At 37.4% G+C, this 25,394-nt stretch overlaps 1 protein-coding gene across 1 annotated transcript in view; it reads left to right on the plus strand.

The window, feature by feature from the left end:
• The window catches only part of LOC136845112 (agrin-like), a 694,081-nt gene that overhangs the window by 659,505 nt on the left and 9,182 nt on the right, over positions 1 to 25,394 (plus strand). Inside the window, 12 exon segments of the mRNA XM_067114940.1 lie at positions 513 to 666; positions 10,583 to 10,915; positions 11,174 to 11,400; positions 13,888 to 14,076; positions 14,841 to 14,983; positions 16,240 to 16,472; positions 16,975 to 17,109; positions 17,533 to 17,776; positions 23,233 to 23,397; positions 23,664 to 23,795; positions 24,740 to 24,858; positions 25,163 to 25,244. Of these exon segments, the coding sequence (XP_066971041.1) occupies positions 513 to 666; positions 10,583 to 10,915; positions 11,174 to 11,400; positions 13,888 to 14,076; positions 14,841 to 14,983; positions 16,240 to 16,472; positions 16,975 to 17,109; positions 17,533 to 17,776; positions 23,233 to 23,397; positions 23,664 to 23,795; positions 24,740 to 24,858; positions 25,163 to 25,244 (2,156 nt within the window).

The raw sequence follows: 25,394 nt of genomic DNA on the forward strand, positions 1-25,394 counted from the left end.
AAATATCAGTGCTTGTCGACGTGGTCTGGCCTCGTAATACTGGCGAGTGTAGATTGGCTACACGCCAGTCTTTATTCTCCTATTTTAAGTAATGTACAAGAGGAGAGAGACCCAAAACTGCTTAACTGATACGAACCGTAGAAAGACTAAAATTAAAGGGAATTGATATGTAAGAACTACAGAAATTCATGTAAGATAGCGAATAGAGCATATGCTTAGAGATAATGTCCTGTTTGTGAAGCATCTCTCTCTAGGTTTTTGTAGAGTTGTCGGAGGTACAGAACAATTCTTACATAGGTTTTTTTTTTATTGAAAGGTTGTTTTTGGTTTTTCTCTTAAATTAAATATTGAAAGGATTGCCGAGCTCATGAGAAAGGTATGAACTGTTATAGGAGGAAGCTTTTTTTACTGAAAAGCAATTTCCAAATCTGCACAGGCAATATTGTTAATCTAACCAACGTATCAAGTAATTAGAATTTGAATATCTAAAATCAACCTTTTCTCCCCTGCAGTGTGATGCCCAGTGCCCGGATGACTCTTCCTCGGCAAGGCCCGTCTGTGGTTCGGATGCTGAGACCTATGCCAGTGAGTGCCATTTGCGACTCTTTGCCTGCCATTACCAGAAAGATGTTGTGGTTGATGCACTTGGTCCTTGTCCTATACCAGGTATGGAAAAAAATGGTCGTCCTGTTGAAGAATGGTCGGTTTACCAAACATCTCACCAATTCTATGAGGAGACCAATTGCAGTTACTGTTAATTTGTTTTTACGAAATGGCGATACTGTGTGTTCCGTTTTTCTCACCTAGAATGAATCTTTTTAAGTATGACTTTTCAATTGGAGCTCTGCAGTTAGGTCTTGGTTTGGTGGATGTTGAGTCACGCGTGGTAACAGCATTGGGAATGGTGTTGGCCTTAAAGTCGGATGTCAGAGTTATGTCTTCCCAGAAAACAAGATTTGCCGAGTGAGATTCACATGCAATCACTCGATCGCAGAATTTTGAAATTGGAGAGAAACTGGGATATTCAACTTAGCATCTGAAAAATTGTTTTAAGGTTTGAAAATCAGTCCAGACTTTGCTGACATCATTGGCATTTGAAAAATTGTTCTAAGATTTGAAAATCAGTCCAGACTTTGCTGACATCATTAGCGTCTGAAAAATTGTTCTAAGATTTGAAAATCAGTCCAGACTTTGCTGACATCATTAGCGTCTGAAAAATTGTTCTAAGATTTGAAAATCAGTCCAGACTTTGCTGACATCATTAGCGTCTGAAAAATTGTTCTAAGATTTGAAAATCAGTCCAGACTTGCTGACACCATTCCCCAAAGCTGTTGCTGTAAGTCATAGAATCATTATACGAGATTTTTAACATTAAACCAGATTATAAAGGAAGGCCAGTAGGAGGCGGGGGAGGGGGTTGGGGAATGGGAGGGAAAGCGCAAGAATGAAAGAGGTTAATGATTGCGTGTGAGAGGGGGGGAGGGGGGGAAGGGGGAAAGGGGCGCACGCCTGTGTCTGTGTTGTGACGCGAGCACCCGCACTCCGCCCGCATTGCCTCGCTGTCCAATTTATTGCACTCTTTTGATAAATTTAAGGCAGAACCACAAGCATTCTTTTGTGTTTTCCGCAAGCATCTTGTACCGTACCTTTTTTTTTTTTCCAGGTAATTTTGGATGTTTATGATGAGAAGTATAAAAAATCTCACAGGCAATGTAGTTCGTGTTATACAGAGCACATTATTAGTTTACAAAGGAATGTCAGTAGTAGAGTATAGACACATTTAACAACTGAGGGAAGATCAGTTGTCCCTCAGTTTCCGTTTGCAGACTGAATGTTGAATTATATATTGTGTGCTTAATTTATTTATTTATTTTTTGTTGAGAGTATTTTACAGGAATCAAACAGGTTTTATGGCTCCCAGAGTACAGTATGTTAAAGTCTTTGAAGTATCATAGAATGTTGTCTTACTAGATTTTGAATTTTATGAAAATGAATTGTGTCGATGGAATTCTGATCCAATAAACATGGAATCCTGAGAACTTGAATGTTTTGGAATACATTCAGATTTGTGTGTTGAATGACTAATTTTAAAATTAGGGTGTTGTGTATTGTATTAGCAGTCATTTTGACAGCTGGTAGTGCTGAAGAAGACTTTGGGGGCGTAGTTTCACATGTACATGTCAAAGAAATAAAATAGTGTAAAAGTGGTCGCAGAAGTGTGATAAAAAAAAGTGTGCTGTTTGGTGATTATTTTATGTTATGATGCAAATTGTCTTCAAATAATAACTGCTATGCATTCAGGAATCAGAAAAGTTTGAACTGGGAGTAATATGTAGTTACTGTTGAGGTGAGCTCACTGAGGTATAGAAGTGACAGATTTTTATCCCATATTTCATATTGCATTGAAGTGTAGTTACTGCGCGTCCTGACATATGAAGTTAATTCAGAAAAAGAATTCTGTGCTGGATTACTGCACTGAAAAGAACTGGTGTTTTTGGGCCCAGTGGTGTAAAACTACGAGTGTTTATCAGTGTTATAATTTTTGCTATTTTAGCAATACTGATAATATCTTTACTGTCACAAATATGCTTGAATTAGTTGAAAAATGGCTGGTGACTACCCTGATTATGGGAACTTCTCAAAGAAATATCTCCCAGTGTTTGCGAGTTGATCGGATAGAAATGCTTTTACTTTGGACTGCAGTGAAAGATTTGAAACTAAAACTCGTGTTGGTTTGGTTATTTTAAATGAAGGATCACTGATAACCAGGTCAATGGAAAGCTCCTGCTCAGTTCTGTATGCCACGTTATTCGGGTCATATATTTGTAACCATTCACACTCGCAGGAATGAAGTGTTGTCAAGGAAAAGTGGCCCTTTCAAGATAAGGTTGGTGTTAAATGGACGAAATCCTTCGGCCATTCTTCTCCTACCGCTAGTAGTGTCATAATGAAATCACCTGCTTCGAAAGCCACTCCATCGATTCACCTCGGTGGTTTTGAAGAGTTGCATTGACTTCGAAACTCTACATCATGTCAGTTCTCAGCTCGTGTTGACTCTCTCATGATATGCTACAGTAACTTACAACGAGAACTCTCATAATCAGTTTAGTCTACAACTTCCGAAAATAGCCACCATCTGTGCACAAGAATTACAACTTGAAGATTGCCATTATGTTGTTTGAATATGAATGATACAATAGAATGAATTGTCAGTTATCTGTGTGGAGAAAGTTGCTCTGGCTGAATTTTCTATCAATTCAAAATATAGTGAATGTCCTGTGGACCACCCAAAATGTCACCATGGACCGCCAGTTGAGAACCTCTGCCATAAACATTCCTATATCATGTTTGCAACTGTTCATCATCTGCATTTTCACCACAAACTCTTCTTAAACGCTGAAAAATAAAACTCAGAAGTCCAGACTTCTGCTGATATACACAAAAGTCCAGACTTCTGTTGGTATACACAACCAAGTCCAGACTTCTGTTGATATACAAAATCAAGTCCAGACTTCTGTTGGTATACAAAATCAAGTCCAGACTTCTGTTGATATACAAAATCAAGTCCAGACTTCTGTTGATATATACAAAATCAAGTCCAGACTTCTGTTGGTATACACAACCAAGTCCAGACTTCTGTTGATATACAAAACCAAGTCCAGACTTCTGTTGATATATACAAAATCAAGTCCAGACTTCTGTTGATATACAAAACCAAGCCCAGACTTCTGTTGATATACAAAATCAAGTTTTTATTGAAGGAAATATGTATTTCAACCCTGCTTATATAGTCTATTGTGCCATCCCAAAAGGCTTACAAACGGTTAGAGTTAACAATCCCAATTTCACTCGGCTTCCAGTTTACCAATGTAATGTCTTCATTCAGGCAGCCTCAGTGTGCCAATTCCTTCTCGCTTTAAAGGTAAGACACCTTTTCTTAAATTGCCGTTTAAATCGTGAAAGTTACTTATCCAAGTGTGATTTTATTTTGTATAAATCATTCTGTATATTTATGATTCGTTTTACTTTCGTTAATCTGCTTCCTCAAAAGATTTTGCCAGGAATTTACATACCCCAGCATCAGAGACACCTTATGACTAATAAAGCTATTTTGGAAGTAACGAATTATTTTTACTTCGGTTACCTCCATCATGGACTAAAATTCACCGTTACAGTAACATTTCCTAATTATTTTTACAATTCATCCACACGTTACCAATGAAAACGTCACGTTGCAAAGTCGGCTATTAAGTCAAACATTCAGCGCCTTTTCCCCCTTGTAATACCAATGTACTTTTGCTTTATAGAGGTGATAGAAATGAATTGCACGTTCTCATTTAATCAGCTGGATTGCTTTTTAAGGTAATAACAGCATTAAAACGTGATCCGTTTTTCTTATTCCTGGTTACTGTACCGTTTTTGAATTCGCAAGTTGTTGCTCAGAATGTCTCAATTATCAGGATATCAATTTTTAGCAAGTCGCAATCAGTGGAAGCTACGATAAACAAAAGATAAATAAAACATTCCATGAGATTATTACCAAAGGATTAAATGTGTATTAAAGTCCACGAGTTCGTTATTTCTATAGGCATTTTTAGATGGTTAGAATGGAAGCGGAAATTTGCATACACGACAGAGCTCGGTAGTTTAAGTGCTTTTTCCAAACTGTCCAAGTTCCATGTCCGTGATAGGCGTCGTAGATTTAAGTGAAAAGTTTAGACTAGCCCTAGACCTAATGTTGTAGGACAGTTCTGAAAAAGAATGTCTTCAATTTCCACTGATTTTTTCCATCTACTAGGTCTAGCTGGCCAAGTTGTTTCAAACTTAGCCACAGCGTTCCATCTACTAGGCCTAGCTGGCCAAGTTGCTTCAGACTCAGTCTCAGCAGTCCAGAGCTGGATAAGTTACTCCATACCGCAAGAACAGTTAAAGTCAGTGGTTTTGCAGAAGTGAGCTTGTCGTAGGTTACTGTTTTTAATTTTGTTTCCGTTTTAATGTGGAACATTATTTGTCAGTGATGATGATTATGGTTAGCCGACACTCGGCCTTCTTGATCAGTATATCTCAGAGGAAAGTTTCCAAATGATTCTTGCACACAAGTCTCATAAGGTGCTGTTTTATCCCGTATATTATTCTCTAGTAATTTTGTATAGTATTTCTTGTTCCCTTGTATATTGTACAAACTAGTTCACTGAACTGAAGCTTATAGAACTAATAGTTAATGTGGATGGATTTACTCTACAGTGGGCTAGATATAGAACTCTATTTAGGGCTGCAACCAACCCTTACACCAATATCCTAAGCCAGCAAGATTTACGTTTATAGGCCCAAAAATTAAATAAGGCAAACTGCATTTCTCTCTACTAACTATTAGTCTAGCTTCAGTTATTCTGCCCTCAGTTATCTCCTCAAAGCCACGAGATATTCTAACACCTGGAACCTAAGTGCATGACCTTAAATGGAGAAGCAAGTTTTTCCTCCTGTTAAACCTTTCAAACCTTTTTACTGTCAATTTCCGTTTCAGCGTTGAATGACCTCGCAGGTCCCAGCGCTTGAATTCTACATTCTATTCTCCGCTTAAATGGAGATGTAGAAAATAAAACAGTCGCAGCATATGTTTCTCACATGAATTCAGGCGAGCAGACTTAGGACATTTCAACATAAGAAGATTAAGCGCGATTTTGACCGGGCGGTGATACTGAAATATATTGGTTTCAGTAACTTGCCATTCGACTCTGCATAATTACGAGATTTTCCCAACATTGCGAAATCAGAAACCGATATTATTTTGAATGCCAGCGATTGATTGCCGCCGTAATGAAAGAATATTGCGTCTAACTGAAGTTATATTTAGAACTCGCTTCAGCTGTTTACCCTCAGGTTATGTAGGTTCCATGCCATCATTAAGCACTTGTGACCAGAAACTGATAGAAATGAATTGCGTGTTCTCATTTAATTAGCTTGATTGCTTTTCAGGGTAATAACAGCATTAAAACGGGATGCTTTTTCCTGTTGCGAAAGTAATAACTATTAAAAACATGTCGGTCATTTGCACGAAGTCCAAGAGTTATTCGCTGTGGGCGTAGAGTAGAGATTATTGGTCATTATTTTTTATTCCAATACAGTAAGAGGCTCATACTCACAGCTAAAAAAGGGTTAAGGAGATGTTTTACTCGTGACTGAACTAAAATTTGATTTGCTCAAATGTTTAATTAAGTATATCATTGATCTAGTTTTGAAGTCTGCTCGTATGTTGGAATCCGTTTATTATTCGGATATTGCTGTTTTGATTGTTCATCCATTACACAGCATTTCGTAATCTCTAGTACTATTCTGATACCGGTTGATATTAATGAGATACGGTGCTGCCCAGGGTCCAGAGAAAGCCCTTTTTCTTAGGGACTTGGTGCTGCCAAGTAGTTACCAATAATATACGTCATGTATGAAGGGGGTGCCTTTTTGTTAGCGATTCCAGTAAGCGCACTAAATTCATTCAGGACTTCAGTCATCCAAAAGGTATTTTTCGTTGGTTATACGTCCACATATTTTATAGAATGGGTCTCAAGTTTAGGAATCTTGACTTGTTTTCTAGTTTTATAGAGTGGGTCACACGTTTAGGAATCCTGACTTGTTTTCTAGTTGGTGCTGCTCGCAGTGAAGAGTGTCAGTGGACTTTCCTTCAGAAAGAATCAGCAAGTAAAATAGTTAGCCTCAGTTTTGCGTCAGATGTTGATTTATTACCATTTTTACACTTACATCATATTCACCAAGTTTATCACTTGCCAGGCTTGTGGTAATATATAATCCTTAAAAGAAAATAAAAAAGAAAAACTCTGAACCCTGGAAATTTCGAGTTTTGTCTAGGTTGCACACGAGATTCGTCGCCCAGCATTGTTTAAAAAATGTCAGATTTGCATAGTATGTACACGCACTAAATATCACATGAAAGAACGGCAGATTTGGACGGCTAGTAAAGTCATTTTAAGTCATCATCTTTATTTAATAAGGTCGGTGTTGCTCATATAGGTTCACCAGTATTGTTATTTTAGCCGTATCACATTTCCCAGACTCACACTGGTTAAAACCGGAGCAAGTTCAAATTCAACAACTCAGAGCTAAGTGGGAAAGGACCAATATGAACAGATTGAAAGTAAAGGGCAGATAGCATTGCAGTTTGGGCAAAATTGACACCGCAAAAAAGGGAATTGCTCTTTGCAACTGGGGGAGAAGGGACTCTGCAAAAAGTAATTGCTCATTGCAGCTAGGGCAGAAGGGACACTGCAAAAAGGAATTGCTTGCCTTCCGCATTCAGCGTGTCATTCAGGGAACCCTGTGAGTGACAGTCCTGATGGAGTATAATGTTTTTCATAATTGTACATCTGTGTAGGATGACGCATTCGGGTTTACTGTAATGATGTTGGTCAACAAGAAGGTTGTTTGGCATGGTAACAAGCATCTCATGCAATAAAGGTGGCGGTTAGTCTCAGTGACTTCTAAACTTCTCAAGGTCAGAGGGAATCGAGAGATTACGGAGTCACTGTGGTACCGGAAATGTGTGTTTCAGGCGAATATGACCCATAGAGTTAATATTTTGGAATATTTGAATCTTTTTTGAAGTCGAAGGTTTTTCCATTAGTTGCTTATGAATACAGTGTAGATTGTTTTCATGTAAATACATTTTATCTATCTATCTATCTATCTATATATATATATATATATATATATATATATATATATATATATATATATATATATATATATATATATATATATATATATATATACAGTATATATATACTGCAGTTATTTTTTTTATCTTTTATTCTACATTCAATTTGTAATTATGTAAATTAAAATGCATGTTATTTTGAGAATTGTATACCAGATAGAGCAATTATTGTTACGGATGCTTACCGGAAAGTGAATTTACTATGTAATTTTTAATGATTTCCTTAAACTTGGCATTTTTATGGAATCTGGAAGATCCTTCAGAATTAAACACTATTTTGCAACCTACAACTTACAAAGTACGACTTTGCTATATTTTTGGGCTTAACTTTTAAGAAGCTTTGAAATGTATTCATTTTAAAATTCACGCGCATTACAAATTCATAAGAGAATGCAAGAAGCTTGTGGTTTTGCAGAGTTGTTATTGATATTTAAGGAATGCCAGTTTTTTATACCTATTTTTCTGTCAGTTTGCAACTCAGTACTGATTAATTAAACAAAAGAAGTTGGTATGCTCTTTTAATGATAGGCTACTCAGTTGCAAGTGGGAATTTTTCAGAACTTGTTTTTGGTCATGACTTTTGATTCCTGGGGGCAATAAGAGTGCCCAGTTTTCTTATAATTATAATACAAATATACATTTTAAGACTACTGTATTTGCTTTAGACAGCGTTCAGTTAGAAAACAGTAGGCCTATACTAATGAGTCAGTCGAGTATACAGTTAAAACAGTAGGCCTATTCTTATGAGTCAGTCGAGTATACAGTTAAAACAGCAGGCCTATTCTTTTGAGTCAGTCGAGTATACAGTTAAAACAGGCCTATTCTTTTGAGTCCGTCGAGTATACAGTTAAAACCGTAGGCCTGTTCTTATGAGTCAGTAGAGTATACAGTTAAAACAGTAGGCCTACTCTTTTGAGTCAGTCAAGTATACAGTTAAAACAGTAGGCCTATTCTTTTGAGTCAGTCAAGTATACAGTTAAAACAGTAGGCCTACTCTTTTGAGTCAGTCAAGTATACAGTTAAAACAGTAGACCTATTATTATGAGTCAGTCGAGTATACAGTTAAAACAGTAGGCCTACTCTTTTGAGTCAGTCAAGTATACAGTTAAAACAGTAGGCCTATTCTTATGAGTCAGTCGAGCATACCATAGACGTCTATCAACCATTATGTCATATTTTCAGTACCGTGAATGTTTTAACTGTTGGAACTGGCATTCTTTCTAAACTGGATGATATGACTGAACTGTACAGTGCCACTTGAGTCTGATTTCTTTAGCACGTAAGAGATTTTACCTTCAGCATCTCACTTGATTTTAGGAACTTAGATTCTAAAAGTGAGCACCCTTTAACATCACACAGGATCATGTAAACCTCAGAGATTTAAATTACCCTTAGACGCAGGTTACTGTCAGTCCCTGAAACCCTTTGAAACCCTTACTGTATCGTTAACACTGATTTACTTCTGGGTCGATGTAACGCCAGATTTGAAAGTCACTGTTTGTTGCAAAGTACAGCAAGAGACGTCTTTTAGAAAAATGGATTTGAAGCTAAAACTGTTTTAATTTGCAGTAGAAATAAAGAGTAAATGATGTTGATTCTTTTTCTGCGGGAGAGGAAACCCACATGCAAACGTTATGACTTCAATGATAGAATAAGCCTATAAAATGAAATATGTTTAAAAATATAGCAGTATCGTTATATTTATTAGGGTGACTGGAGATATCTCTAAAGAAGAGAGGTTTTGAGTACTTTAAACATGTTTATCTGTTAATTACGAAGCAGTATGTATATTTCTATTTTCCCCCTTGCTTCAGATGCCGTCTATTTCACCTAGAAAAAGTGATGCTGTCTTGAAACCAATGAGAAAACAGGATACTTTATTGAAAAGAAACCAAAATTAAACCAGTGAGATCAGTAAATGTACTTGACCGATTGATTTCTTGATGGGACTAAGTTTTAGAGGTAACTATCATACTTGGAAAACCTTAGGCTTTAAAGAAAAGGCTTGTCCCTTCAGTGCTAAATTAGATATTAAAAGTTCTTTCCTCTGTAAAGTTCTGTATGAAAATATAGTTTCTTTGAGCGTAGATTATTGATCGAGCACATTTTAAGTTATTGTGCAGGATCCACGCCCGTTACCCTAATTTCTCACACTTGAAAAGAACTGGATTCACGCCCGTTACTCTAATTTCTTACACTTGAAGAGAACTGAAAAGCAAAAAGTTTTGCGTATGCAGAAGTCAAACCGATTAATAGAAATGACAGTTACTTTCAAGTATGGATGATTTGTAAAATTTCACTTACGATAGATAGTTTGCTATGCCTGTTATTTTTATCATACCTTTAAAAGTGCTGTAGGCTAATCAGCTTGATTTTTTCAAAAATTTTAAATTCGTCCTTGTCATAGAAGTTTCATGTTTTGAGTCAATTTCTGCTTCACGTTGTTAAACATATAGCTTTAGTTATCATCATTATTGCTCGAATATTACCATGATTTTGCTTTGTGGGTTTCCTTTGCCGAGAGAATTTCAGATCATTAAGAACAGACCAGCTTTTAGTGCAAAATTAATGACATTTCCATGGGACTGGTAGTAAAATGCTTGACGATATTCCTGTTGTGATCAACTGTGTTGCACTTTTGTTCTGCCCGTATGTTGGTATGATTATCACATGTGGCCAACTCATACAAAAGCAGCGTCTCTTTATCATGATCGAAGTGTTGCTAAGAAATGCTCAACCCACTTAATGTCGGGCCACATTTCTTACCGCCACTCGGCCATGCCGAGGAGACGCGGCTCTTGAGTGTGAGCTTGCGTACTGTGTGGAATTGCTCTTATGTGCAAACTGACATAGGCAACCAGTCGGATGGAGTGACAGAATCCCCCCTTCGCCGGTCCACGGCACCGCTCTCGACGGAGCCCCACCGGGAAGAAACTGCCAAAGCGACAAGACATCTGCTCTTTCCGGAGTATGTCATTGGGAGCGGCAGTGGCTCCAGCACCCACAGTCTCTCCAACAGCATCTTCAGCGTGCCGCCCACCCCAGTCACTATAGCACAGTTTGGGCTCCTTGGTTCAGTGTGTTACAAGGACAAAGATTGTTCTGTGCCCTATTCGCGTTGCAAGACGTCCATCTGCACCTGCCGAACCGGGTTCACTCAGAGTGCCGACCGCCAGACTTGCGTCGGTAAGTGTATCTCTGCCCCCAGGTAAGATGGTATTTTGCATGGCTTGCCTGCACCTGCACTGTGTATGTACAGTATTTGTTTGTCAATAAGAATCACCCCAAAATAATTGTTGCCTTAAAATAAATAATAAGTCTTGTTTAAGCAATAAAATGTCTCAGAGTGAATGAAGAGAAGCTATTCAATAGATGACTCACTCTATATCACTTCGGAAGCGTTCCTTCCCGAAATTTTCAAATAATGAGTTCGTTCTCTGACAGTTACCACTCCAGGACGAGAGGAAGTGTCGAGTGCTTGCAGCCACCAGCCTTGCGAGAGGGGCGGCACCTGTCGGGAGCTTCCTGAAGGAGGGTATGTTTGCCAGTGTCCTCACACAGCAACTGGTGACCGATGTGAGAACGAAGTGCCACCGCCTTACGAAACTCCCTCTTTCAGTGGCTCCTCGTTCCTGGAAATTAAGAAAATAAAGGCGTACAATAAGGTTCAGGTAAGAATGCAATAAAGTTCAGGTAGGAATGGGAATTTACCGTTAACTTTTCTCATGGGAATTTGATAGCCAGCTCGCTAGATGATGGCTGGATGTTTGGGACCAGGAATGCCATTCAGCAGCCGTTACATAACCTAGGAAGAAAAACACATTATATTTAGGTTCTCAACAATCTTTTATGGTATAGTAGATACATATTAATATCTCCCAGTAACTGACAGCAGAATTTTTTCTATATATTAGTTTTCCCTTGCCTAGTAAGTTCATTAGTGTTACAGTTGTCATCAGTACAAGAGGCTGACAGCGATTCGAAAATTACTTAAAAAATTTTCATTTTCTGATCAGTTTTACCCCACACATAATTTTTTATTACGCTAGATACTGGTAAAGAATCTATTTATTTATTTTTTGTTATCTCCGCTTGCATATTTCTTAAATGGTTCTTTTTATGGAAGGGGTTTGAGCATCAAGAATCTTTTGAAGACGCTTCAGGTGAATTCATAATGCAAAGTGGCATCACTTTTGACCCATTGACAGTTTTTCGTAAAACTTGCTCTAAGTATGATGGGAGTGAAATTTTTTTTTTTAATCTGTTTTATTTATCTTAAGGTACATAGACTGTTTTAACAGACACCTTGGTAGCCAGGTACTTTTTTATTTATTGACAACCAAATGGTTGCAAGGGTACATGGTTGCATTTTTATACAGCTCCTAAATTTAACATTTTGGGTTATCTACCATTACCCAGCATGGAAACCCTGTTCCCCCCTCAATTATATCCACATTTCTCACTTTAATCACTCATCACTGAAGCTGTTCTGTCGACTTGCTCGGAATTGTAATTTTTCGTGTCTATGCTGATCAAGCGTAAGAGATGGGCTATGAATTCCAGAGCACTAGTTTGTGGCATGAAGCACTGATTGGCATACTAGGTAAAAACTTGCCAACTGCATCCATTTTTTACAGTTTTTTATTTATAGGTGTTAAAAGATCTCTCATGAGTGGCGGGGACGGGAGAGATCAGTCCGCTGGGACACACTGCCACTAGAGACCCATTTTACACACGCATGATCAGAATCCCAAGCCCCCCTCTCCACCCAAGATGGGACCAGAGAGAACCACGCAGTGGCTGCTGATTCTTCAGCAGGTAGACCCAAAGCTACCCTCCCTCTTCCCTAGTTCACAAGCAGTGGCGTTCGTGAGGTGGGGGGTGCCTGTTTGAAATCGCCCCCTGGGCCCCAAAGTGAGGGGGGGCCAAAATGCGAAATTTAAGAAATAAAATTTCTGAAATTTGCATTTACAAGTGCCTTTAAAATGATCCTATAATTGCTCATATTCTAAACATTTCCCTGGGGGCTTAAAGCGGCCGCTCCCCGAACCCCCAGCTGCTTTGGCTCGCTTCGCTCGCCTCCCACCCCATAAGAGGGGCCCCAAATGGGACTGTGCCCCCCGGGTCCCAAAATGTATAGGAACGCCCCTGTCCACAAGGAAGGTCAAGGTCGTGTTTCGACAATGAAATCTATCTACCATGCCTTGAGTCGGGCTTGAAATCGGGACTGCCACATTAAGAAGTCCAGGGCAAACCAACTTAGCTATCACAGCCATGATGTTTTGCCATATACATTCTACATTTATATAGCAGTGCATGTGATATGTATTGCCAATGAATGAGAAACATCACTTGGAAATAATGTATGTATTCTTTTGTGCCTGTTCTTTAAGCTGGGAAGCGGGCGTTTGGTGTTTTTTGGCTTTCGACTTCCCACCATTCATCGAGGCAGCAAGCTTTGCTAAAATGTATTCCTTGAAGTTGTCAATAAAACTTGGAATGTCACGTCATGTTTCTGTCAGACTACTTTGTAGTTAGTCTGGTTGATGAATTACTGCAACATGTGCTGTTTGTGCAGCTATGCTAGGCCTCTTCCTCAATGAATAGTTGGTGCTGCTGTTATCAGACAGAGGGTTCATCCATTTGTATGAAAAACGAGCCAGAACGTCCAGAAACTTTGTAAGCAAGCTTCCAAGAACAGTGCTCCCGCGTGAGAATAAAAACAGAGCAGAACATTTTAAAATACGGATTGAAAATAAATCGGTGAATTGTATTTGAGAACAGTTGGTTTGGGTAATTTTCCTTCCTACAGTCCCCAAGCTTTGGAATTACCTTCAGGTTTACCCTTGCCTTTCCTCTTTTAAGAGTAAGGTCTGTTGCTTCCGTTCTTCTCATATCTGCTAACACCTTAACTAGTTTTGAGCAGAATTCGTTAACGTACACAAGAAAAAGGTCATATTTTTCGTTTCAGGTAATTTATGCAAGTGATTTTCACAGTGAAAGAAGTAGTACAAAGATCGTAACAGAAATTATTGATCTTAACAAAATGGGGAACATATTTATTTTCAAAAATGGTTAATTACTTAGTAATGACACCATCCTTACCAGTTTGTCATTCTCCCACTAACTCAGTTTTCAAATTGTTCATTTTCCCTCAGATTGAGCTAGAATTCAGAACGTTTACTGACAGCGGAATACTTCTGTACAGTCAGCAAGAGCAGGATGGCTCTGGGGACTTCATCTCTCTGGCTTTAGTGGATGGATTTGTCGAGTTCAGGTACAACTTAGGCTCAGGACCTGCCATAATAAGGAGTCACGAGAGGGTTCAAATGAAGAGTTTCCACAGGGTAAGCAATTGTGACAGTTCTGTTGAACATTATACCTTTTAAAATTCTCAATCAAGTTATTTTTATTTTGTACCTGTACTACACTGCCTTGAAATGGAAGACTGCAGTATCTGCAGAAATACAGAACTGAGAAAAATGGTAGATACTCCCTTGCCTTACTACTGATTTTGCAGATGGAACCCCCTAAATAAAGCACTGAATAATCGTTCTGAAACTGTAGTAACTTGTTTATCAGTGTTTCACAAACCCAATAGGTGGCATATCTCAATTTCGAAAATTTTGCAGATACTGCAGTTTTCCCTCGCCTTACTACTGACTTTGCAGATACTGCAAATGGGACCCGCTAAATGCTCGTGGAGAGCATTGAAGAATCATTGTGAAACTGCAGTAACTTGTGTATTAGTATTTCATGAGCCCAGTTGGTGGCATATCTCAATTTCGAAAATTTTGCAGATACTGCAGTTTTCCATTCTAGGGCAGTACACTACAGTGGTTGACAAAGTAATTGAGATCATTGGTAAACTGTGTTCCACCATTCTTTCATTTCTTTAGTTAGTAAATTTTTATGCATTGTTTTATTCATTTTGAGTGAGGATGCTATGAAATTTTAATGTAGCATTTCCTACCCCAGTGCCCAAAAGATCATGATGTGAAACTCTAACATATATCAAAGTATTTTGTCATTTGTTAAAGAGGTTTGCGACCACACACTTCCCTCTTTATCACAAAGAAATAAAACTAAATGTTTACTAATTGTTTTTCAGGTTGTGGCCAACCGATACCAGCGTGATGGAAAACTGCAGCTGGACTCGTCAGAGGATGCTGTAGGGAAAGCTCCCGGGAATCTAAAGAGTTTAGATTTGAGAGGCTCTACGTTTATTGGATACGTCCCAACGACTGAAAGAAGGTGGGCAAAATAACGTATGATATTCCCTGATGACTTCCTGCTCTGATTTCATGTTTACAAAGAGCGCAGAGCTTAAATATTTTCACACTCTTTAAATTTCTTCAAGACTAGAGCCACTACTTCATTGCACCTTACAGCTGCTGCATGGTGCTCTTCAAGTGTAGGGAGATTAAGTGCCGTCAGTACGCCTCATGCGGTGCACTGTAGGCATTACTAAAGGTTGTTTGCAGCGTCCCTTTGGCCCCTAGCTGCATCCACTACTTTTCAGCCTCTTACGTTACCTCCATTCTTGTTGTCTTTCTTCCATCCTGCTGCCCAACCATTGACCTCCACTCTTGCTGCCTTTCTTCCATCCTGCTGCCCAACCATTGACCTCCACTCTTGCTGCCTTTCTTCCATCCTGTTGCCCAACCATTGACCTCCACTCTTGCTGCCTTTCTTCCATCCTGTTGCCCAACCATTGACCTCCACTCTTGCTGCCTTTCTTCCATCCTGCTGCCCAACCATTGACCTCCACTCTTGCTGCCTTTCTTCCATCCTGTTGCCCAACCATTGACCTCCAACCTTGCTGCCTTTCTTCCATCCTGCTGCCCAACCATTGACCTCCACTCTTGCTGCCTTTCTTCCATCCTGCTGCCCAACCACTCAGAGTCCATCTTTTCACTCTCTTAATGGTTGACAGTGCCCCAGTGCTTGGCTTTATAAACCAGATCAAAAAGTAGGTTCTGCCGTAGACAAAATTGAAACAAACAAGGTTTCTCTAGTTTTCTTATGGGCATGTTGTAATTTACCAATAGATTTTATTAAGACATTTACCTATAAGTTGCTTAGGGAAGATTACGTAGGAATGGTAATTGCAGTAAAAAAAAAAAAACTAGAAATATGATATGAATAAGTACAGTAAATTTTCAGTTGTGTATTTGTATACGGTATATCATATATAAAAATACAAAAGAAATTTGTATATCGTATGTTTTGCAAGGAGGACTAAAAAAGTTGTGCGTTACGCTAAGGATATGAAAATTATTAAGAAATATCCTGTAGTTAAATGATTGATTTATAGATTTTAGGCATACATGCCCAAATTGGTAACATACAACTCATACTGGATAAACTAGAAAAATATCAAGCAACATTTCTTTGATTTGATAATTATACGTACTTTATACACAGTGTGAACATAGAGATACAACATTTCTGTTACATCATACAAAACTTAGTGTCCTCCATCTTAACATTTATCGTTCACGTTCTAGAGTGTGGGAAAATGTTGGAACAAGCGAAGGACTCGTTGGCTGTCTGAGATCAGTGCGCATCAACGGACGTCCTCTCGATCTTGTGTGGCCTGGTTCACCTCACATCTTGAGGGCAGAACATATTACCGAATGCTCTACCTCCCCATGTGCCACCCTTCCATGCTTGAATCAGGGATCATGTAGGCCAACAGACAGTGGACAGTTTAAGTGCCTGTGTATTCAAGGGTACACTGGTGAGTATAATTTTTCCATACCTTTATCCTATATTGGGTAGGTAATCCTAAATACTGTATGTACTCCAGAGAATCCATAACACACTATTTTATTTTTACAAAATCAAATTGTCTTACTCTGAAAATTACTTGATGGCTTCTAAGGTTTGGGTTTTACAGCTATTCATGAGACGTGTATGTAAACCTGAAATTATTATGTTCAGAATTTATTCAGATATTAAGTTGAAATGCAAGTGATTTATATTTTCATGATAGAGAAGCAGTTTGTTATAATTTTTTTCAAGCTCATAGCTTAGTACTAATACCTCATAACTAGTCAAGCTGACTACTGTATTGTATAACAGTACCAGAGCTTAGAACATACATCTTCAGTAACGCACCATTTCAAATGGTCAAGTATTAATAATGTTGTGAGGACTTGGTGAAAAAATAAGTCTAATGTAACCCCCACCTCCTGGGTACAAATTAGGTCTAAAATTAAAACTATTTAAAAACCTTGTAGGAGAACGCTGCGAGGTGAGATTAGATCCGTGTGAGAGCCAGCCGTGCCAAGCTGGTGCCACTTGTGTGTCTCTCCCTTCTGAGGGCTTCCTTTGCAAATGTCCGCCGGGTAGAACAGGAACACTGTGTGACCAGAGTAAGTTATGCTTTCCTAGGAGAGCCTTTGAGTCATTGTAAACGCAGTTGGCAGATATTAAGCAAGGGCTAGGAGCTGATTTTTGTTCGTCTTCAAGATGATGAGAAAGCTGTTTTTAGCTCAAGGTTTTGTTCACCATATTTGTGGGCCATTTTTATGCATTTGCTAATTTGATGAAAATTTTGATGTTTTAACCTAAGATTGTTCAGGTTACATGTATGAAGAATCAAAGCTTTGCACTGCAATACTGATAAGGAAAGTAATGACACCAAATAGTGTTTTGGCTTACCAATAAAATTTAAATTCACCATTTTTTACTAGTCAGGCTTTATTGTCATATCTTCATTAAATGATCATAACATTCAAAGACAAAAAACTTCTGGCTGTCAGAAATAATCATACAGTAATGAAATGTATTTTCAGTGGACAGAACTCTCCGAGAAGTTGTGATTCCTGACTTTGACGGAGATTCCTACCTCGAACTTCCAACACTGGAAAATGTTGGGAGGTCCTTTGCCCTTGAAATCTGGTTTCTTACTAGATCTCCTGATGGTGTTTTGCTGTACAATGGGCAAATGGGGGGAGGAAACGATTTCATTGCCCTCAACCTTCGTAACGGACACATCGAATTCACTTACAACCTTGGATCAGGACTTGCCAGTCTTGTGTAAGTATGAATTAGAGATTTCCCAAGCTGAGTTTAGTGTGTTAGTGACTCAGTTCCAGTATTTTAATGAGCTGCATTATAGGTTTACTCTTAGACATTGTACTCTTGAATATTTGTTGGGGTATGTTGGGCATGAGAATGGGGGCATGATAGTGGTGGACAGCTATCTTTAGCCAGTTGCCTTAATAGTGACGCACATGGTACAGTACCTCTAAAAATTTGGAATAATACCTACAGTAGAAAGTTTCACTACCATGCCCTACTATTTTGATATTGATGTCACATTAGTTCAGCTTTGTCACATAGAATCACCAATTATAAATATGTTGTTTCAGATTCAGGCTGAAGTAAGTAGTGGGCCACTGGGTGTAAGTGGTAAAACCGTCAGGTCAGAATGAGCACCATGAACAAACAAAAAGTCAAATAAATAAGCACTTTTGTTCCTGAACTTACTCTGGCACAAAAGTAAAGTCTCTCTCTTGTGGAAAATCTGTCTCGCTGTGTGTGAACTCATACTGAACTTGAACATTTTCACACATCAAACTTTTCTGTATATATACAATACAGAAAACTGGTTTTCCATTCTGATCATCTTTTTGTTATGCTGTGAGCCATAAATGTGATCATTCTAAAAACTGGAAATATTAGAAATCAGTGATACCCAGAGTACATTGCAGACTAGCAGATCATTTTATTTTAAAACTTAATTCAGAAGTATTTAAAACATACTTATTCAAGCAAAAAACGAAATTACTTCAGCCTATTAAAGGTTTATGTTTTTGTGTCACATGAAAATGATGACGAACCACCTCAGTACATACGCAAGAAACTGTTGTTGAAATTCACAGTACAGCTTTTCATACACTTCCTTTTTCTTAACTTTTTCTTAAAAGTTAAGAATTGTTGTTCATAAAAATGAAGCTTTTATTTCAGGAAATGACAGAATTTTGCCTTGAAATACCAATCAGCCTCTGGAGTAAAAGCAGTTAAATAAAGATGACCATCTGGAGGCAAATTTCACTGTACTGATCGATCCCTAAGTTCTTGTAACGATCAGCTAGGAACTCTTTCTTGACAGAAATAATCAGCTTTCTGCCATGGAAACAACTCTTGTGCTCTTATTTGTGAGCTAGAATATAACCGTTTCAGCAATGTGAGATAAATTGACATTACTGTGGATGGAAACCAAACATCACCACCTATTACATCATTTGATGTGTATACATTAACATGTGTTTCAAGTTAATAAGACCTTATTTGTCTTTACATTTCATTAACATCACCTCCACTTCCAAAAACCTCCATTTGTCTCCAGCTTATCACGTAATTGTCATCGTAGTAGGTGTTGGTCTCCCATCTCTGCTGGTGCCCTAAGGAGCCCAGCTGATACTGTAGCATACTTTTCTCTCTTGGGATAGTGTCAAGGACATCATGCCATCTTCATCCCTCCTTCATCACTATCTCATCTACATATGGAAATCCAGTAATTTCTTACCCTGTTCTTCCGTCTCTGCATTTGTGCCTAGTTATCTTCACATTTATGGCAATCTGAATTTTTCCATTCCTCTTTCTACTGTTCGTTAATGGATGGAAATGAGGGGTAGAAATTAAACAAGATGGAATTCACCCCTAGATAATTGGCCCCAATGAGCCAAGTAATAATTATGGTTGAATCTTGCTTTCATTCAGTTAATTTGAGTATCTCTGCTAAATTTAAGGCATTTAAGAAATTGGGTGAAATAAAATACAGCCTGTATCACAGCTCAGTTTCCAATTTAAAATTTTGGTAGCTTTAACATAGTACATTTAGTAATACTGTATTTGGTAATACACAAGACTATTGCATTCCCATGCAAAAAGAAAAGGTAATGATTGGAGAGTTAGGTAGTGTCCTAGCGTGTAGTATTAGACATCTCATGTATTGCAGCAACTGCTTACAGTACAGAGTATATGTCACATTAATCGATTAATTTCTCTTGAGAAAAACTCTTGGTACTTATTAACTTAAAAGTTATTAGGGAAAACTCAGCACTTTTCCTTGGTACAGTATTTTCATTTTTCCAAGTCTGAGACCGTAAACAGTTTTAAATATTCACAGTGGTAGTTCTGCGGTGTAATTGGTTTTTCTGTTTATTTATGCAGTCCTCACCCATATAAATACACAGGCACAACTAGAAATTTTGCACTTTGTAAATATTGCAGATATCAACACATTTGCTTATATCAATCAGGAGCTCAGCTTTGCTGGAATTCCTGTGACAAGGCTTTATTCTGGAAAGATTTGCATCGAAAAGTAGACGAAAATTTACGTTTAAGTGGCACACATCCATACTTAATTATTTTAGAATTCATTAAAAAGCTATCACAGGAGGCTACTGGAAAAAAATACTTTCTCCACAATTAGTGATGCTAGAAAAAGACTTTATATGCAAATTTGAGATAGATAACGATGTGACAGGACTTTGGTGATAAGCCTGGTATGTAATGGGCATTCATTTTTGGGTAAGGCTAATACACTGGGCTTTTATTTTTTTTATATATAAGGCCCTTTTCATAGTGAAGTTGGGAAAAGAAAATAGGTGAAAGGGTGGGTTTTGACTCCCTCTGAAGTAATGAAGCAAGTTTCTGAAACAAAAGTTTTTAGAAATACCGTAGGACTTGAGGAGAAAGTTCACAAAGGGAAAGTTGTAAGGTTAGTTGGAATGAACCAATCGCCAAAAAATCGAGTCTGACAGCTATTAACCTCACTTGAGAACTGTTAACCTCAATGAAGGGTGTTATGTAATTGCTTTTGAGAAGGAAGGTTATCCTTTGCCCTAAAAGAGCAATAACTGAAAAACAAAATGTCATGTTAGTCACCTTACAGCAGAAGTAAAGAAAGTTGTATTCATGGTAACAAATAAAACGGCATCTAAATTATGAAACAAAATAGCAAATTAAGGTGCACGAAGACCGGAAAAATTCAAGCAGTTTGGAATTAAGTTTACCCATCCATTCCACATCACCAAAACAATTCAGAAGCATTTTGATATCAGATACTGTATGTCAGTTATAAGATTATTTTGTTACGAATAAAGACATTTACAGTAGATGGTCTATGAGAGTCAGTTTGTGGAAGTGAGGCCGAGAGATTAGAATTATTTGTAAAAGCAGACAAATGGCAATTCTCCAGTAAAAGATCAGGGGATACAAAATAAGGTTTACAGTAAAAGGCTTGCGAATACATGTACAAGGAAAGAACCCATTTTGTTAAATATATATGAATTCCTTGAATGGACAGCAAAGCTTTTATGTAGATTCAATAGAGCTATGCTGACTTAGGCTAGGTTTGAATGGTAGGGGTACACTATTTAAGATAGCTGGTCTTTGGAACCCAACCATGTCAGTAAATAACGTGTGAATTCAGACTCAGTCTCCAGATTATCAAAAATTAAACTTGTATCTTTATAATTATTACTTATTTTTTTTTATTTTAGAAACACACCGACAGACAGCATTAGTATGTGCCTTTGTGAAATGGCTTTTGATATTTCTTTTTCTGTCAAACCAATCAGACCATTTCAGTTTGGGTACCTTTTTTTAAACTAGTCATGCCAAGCACAGAACTGTACTTGTATGAAGAATTATGAAAGACAGACAACAAGCATCAAAGCCTTTCTTTGAAAAATTCCCAGAGTATATGTTTAGGAATGGGTAATTCAAAAAAATCAATATTTTCTTTCCTGTTAATAAATCTACTTCTGTGTTACAGATGCATGAAAAATTTCTTGATACTAGTACTTTGGGGAATGGTCAGACATAATTGATAAAGAAAAGGATTTTAATACCTGTTACGCTTGAACTTCTGAGAGAAGTTCGCGTGATAGTGATACTGATACAGGTTTGCACTGTATCAAGCTCTTCGTTGGGCGAGTCGGTAGAGCTGTGGACTAGCACTCGCTAGGCCCGAGTTCGAGTCTCCAGCCGGCTGATGAAGAGTTAGAGGAATTTATTTCTGGTGATAGAAATTCATTTCTCGCTATAATGTGGTTTGGATTCCACAATAAGCTGTAGGTCCCGTTGCTAAGTAACCAGTCGGTTCTTAGCCACGTAAAATAAGTCTAATCCTTCGGGCCAGCCCTAGGAGAGCTGTTAATCAGCTCAGTGGTCTGGTAAAACTAAGCTATACTTTTTGCACTGCATCAAAGAATGCCCTTCCTTTCTGTATAAAGATTATCGCCACAAATAAAGATTTAAATGTGTAATGAAAATGTGTCAAGAAATTTAATTGTTAAAAAGCAATACTGTATACCACATATAAGTAAGTGTTATAGAATTTACTCACATTACGAGTATGTACAAAATGATTTAGTGACATCACCACAACTCATTATAGTTCGGTCTTGCTGTTGTCATTATCATTGGTACTGTAAATATGATTTATAAATACTACAGTAAAAATGTACTGCACCAACACAGTCAGTTAAATGTATTGTGGGTATCATATGCATGCTTTTCCATTGTTTTACATGACTTATCTTTTTTGTCACCACTACTGATTGTGTTCAGTAAAGGGAATATTCTTCAGTATGAGTTCTCTCCAGTTCTTGATATTCACGTTTGACATTATTTAGTGAGATCAAACCACCAAAGATTGCGTGAAATGGAAATTGTAGAACATTTTTGAAAGTCGAGTGCAACAACTAATTGTCCTTGTACAATCACTGGTGAGTATATTCAGATAACAGACAGTATACTGAATCAGCAGAGTGCAGCTGATATTGAAGTCATAAGCCTCGGAATCAATGACAACAATTAGCATTGGTCAATATCCTTATCTGAATATAGTCCATCATTTGCCATGTACTTTACACCAACACCTACTGTACCACACATTGACTTTTGCTTGTGTTGAATTAACCTATATCGATCTTAGTTCCCTATTTTGCATCAGTTACTCAGTGCCAGTAGTTTAGTTCATTTTTTTAACTGTTATTGTCAAGTTTGTCACATTTTTCCATGCAATGCTTTTTGTTTGTTGATTTTGTGCTTAATTTTTTTTTTCTATTTACAGCTTGGATTTTTGTGTTGTGTTGTCCATGTTAATAGTTCCAGAATCTAAAGAAAAAATCTTTTGTTAGCATAATACAAGGAAGTTATAAATTTGTTTTTTTTTTATATACGTATCAGTAAAAATAAAATACGATTGCGCATGATATGCAAAATTTGACTGAAATGATGGTAAATACTATATACAGTAACTATTCTTGAAATAATTGTTTGGGTATTTCACATAATCTTAAATAACTTAATGATATGACAGAATTGCTACAATAAATAAAGTATTGAAACATTTAATTAATTTTAGTAACTTTGCAATATTTGAGTTAGTACAGCATACAATGTGGAATCTGGATTGGGATATAAAATTGTCAAATATGTCAACAGAATTATTGGAATTGTATCTCGTCAAACAGGAGTCCAGATCTAGTTACACTGAACACTTGGCATGTAGTGCGAGTCAGAAGAAAGAAGAGGCGTGGCATACTTCAGCTCGATAGAGGAAGGAAAATCCGGGGGAAAAGTGGCCCAAGACTGACAGAACTCAACCTCAACCTGCCCCTTTATCTTGGTGGTCTAGAGTATGTAAACAAGTTGCTTGGAATCTTAGGATTTGTTGCATTTTTTAGGGTATTTTCTCTCTATACCATGGGGCATGCTATCAGTATTTTGTACCATAACCCCAGTCTTTAAAAGTTTTGCAATTTTTTACCCTCACATAAAATTTTGGTAATCATAACATTTTTCTAGTGACGAAAACGTTCAGAGCAAGTTTTTTTTTTTTCTTCAAGTAAAATTACTTTGTAATTGAGAAATTTATTTCTAACATCATAATAATCTTCCTTAGGAACTACACGATGGCTCATCAAGACTCTGGAGTAGTTATGGGTTTAAATGGTGCTATTCAAAGATTGCTCGTCAACTCTGAGGTCTTAGACAATCTGGATGAGCGTGCTAGGGGTGCACGAGGTGTGAAGAGGTAAGACGGTGAAACTGATTTTGAGGGAGATTAGTAAATATCAGCCCCCAGGAGTAAACTTATTTACCGAATCCTGATGCCCACATGTAGGCTATTACCCACTACATGATATTTATCATAAGACAGTTTTTAACTTTAGAAATCCCAGTCTAGTTGACCCAAGTGGCCAACCTTCAGTCAGAGTTCTCTAAGCTATTATCATGAAACAAACAAATTGGTTAATCTGTGTAAGTTATTATCATGAAATAAACGAATTGGTTACTCTGTGTAAGCTATTATCGTGAAATAAACAAATTGGTTAGTCGTTCTTTTGACTAATACAAGGATTACAAGAAAATAATAAACTTTTAATATCACTAAGAAACCGTAAATGCAGGTGTTTGTCACCCCCTAAATTTTTGGAGTGTTGTTCAGGTTAAGATTAATTGTAAAGGATAAGTAGACCTCCAATATAAGACAGCACCATATTCATTTCATTTGCCAAAATTTCCTTTGTTGCTACAGTACTCGCGATGTTCTGTACATATAGGTATCATGCATAGGCTTCACAGCTATAAATATGTAATGTAACCTAGGTTAGACCAATCAGTTATCAAACAGACCACAGAATGGCACTAAAGAAACCTGATATCGATAATTAAATTTCAAGTAAATACCAGAAAAGCTATAATGACTGATGAAGACAATTAGTAATACCTGTACAGTACAGTAAAGTACATCTGTCAAGGGAAGTTTATGCAATCAATAATTTTCCTTTGGTAGCAAACTGATTTGCACAGGATAGTTTGCATATTGGAAACTGCAGTACAGTACTGTATTCCTGCTAATAGCAACTCCCAACAGTTTCCAGATATTTTTACCAGAAAACTATGAGAAGACTACCAAGAATATTACACCCAGTTATCTAATGATAAGTGTATTTCAGACTTTTAATTTTTTTTCAGATATCGAGGCCCACCATGCTTAAGAAACCCATGCCATAATGGTGGTGTGTGCCAACCTTTCCTCAGCCGGTTTTTGTGTAAATGTCCAGCAACTTACACTGGCAAATTCTGTGAAAAACGTAAGTACACTTATGATCTTTCAAAGTTATTTCATTTCATAATTCAAATGAGTGTAGTGTTAAAAACACACTAATGTTGCTGGTATCTTTTTTTATTAAACTGCATTACCATTATAGTACATTTTCTGCATACAATATTCCTTACTATAAAAACCAGATCTCCAATATGTGCTGTAAAATTTGAGCTTGTGCTACTGAAGTGGAAATCATCACCTGCAATTAAATAATTATTTTACTTTCATCAGTAGTACAATTAAAATTACAGTTACGTTCAAAATCATAAAAATGATATTTTACTCAACAGATATAAATGAAAATGAAATGATGAAACCGGTCAAGTTTGATGGGAAAACATTCCTAAAGTTCCCTAACATGGTATACAGAATGTAAGTAAAAGTCTGCTTCCTGTTTGGCATTTAGAAGCTAATTGTTCTGTTAAATTACTTTTTACTGTGAAAACATTCCCTGAACTCTAACTTGTTTACACACCTAACTTTCCTTCATGTTAACATTACTAACATCTTCACAGTAAACTT

The sequence above is a fragment of the Macrobrachium rosenbergii genome, chromosome 13, assembly GCF_040412425.1.
Source record: "Macrobrachium rosenbergii isolate ZJJX-2024 chromosome 13, ASM4041242v1, whole genome shotgun sequence".
Classification (NCBI taxonomy): Eukaryota; Metazoa; Arthropoda; class Malacostraca; order Decapoda; family Palaemonidae; genus Macrobrachium; species Macrobrachium rosenbergii.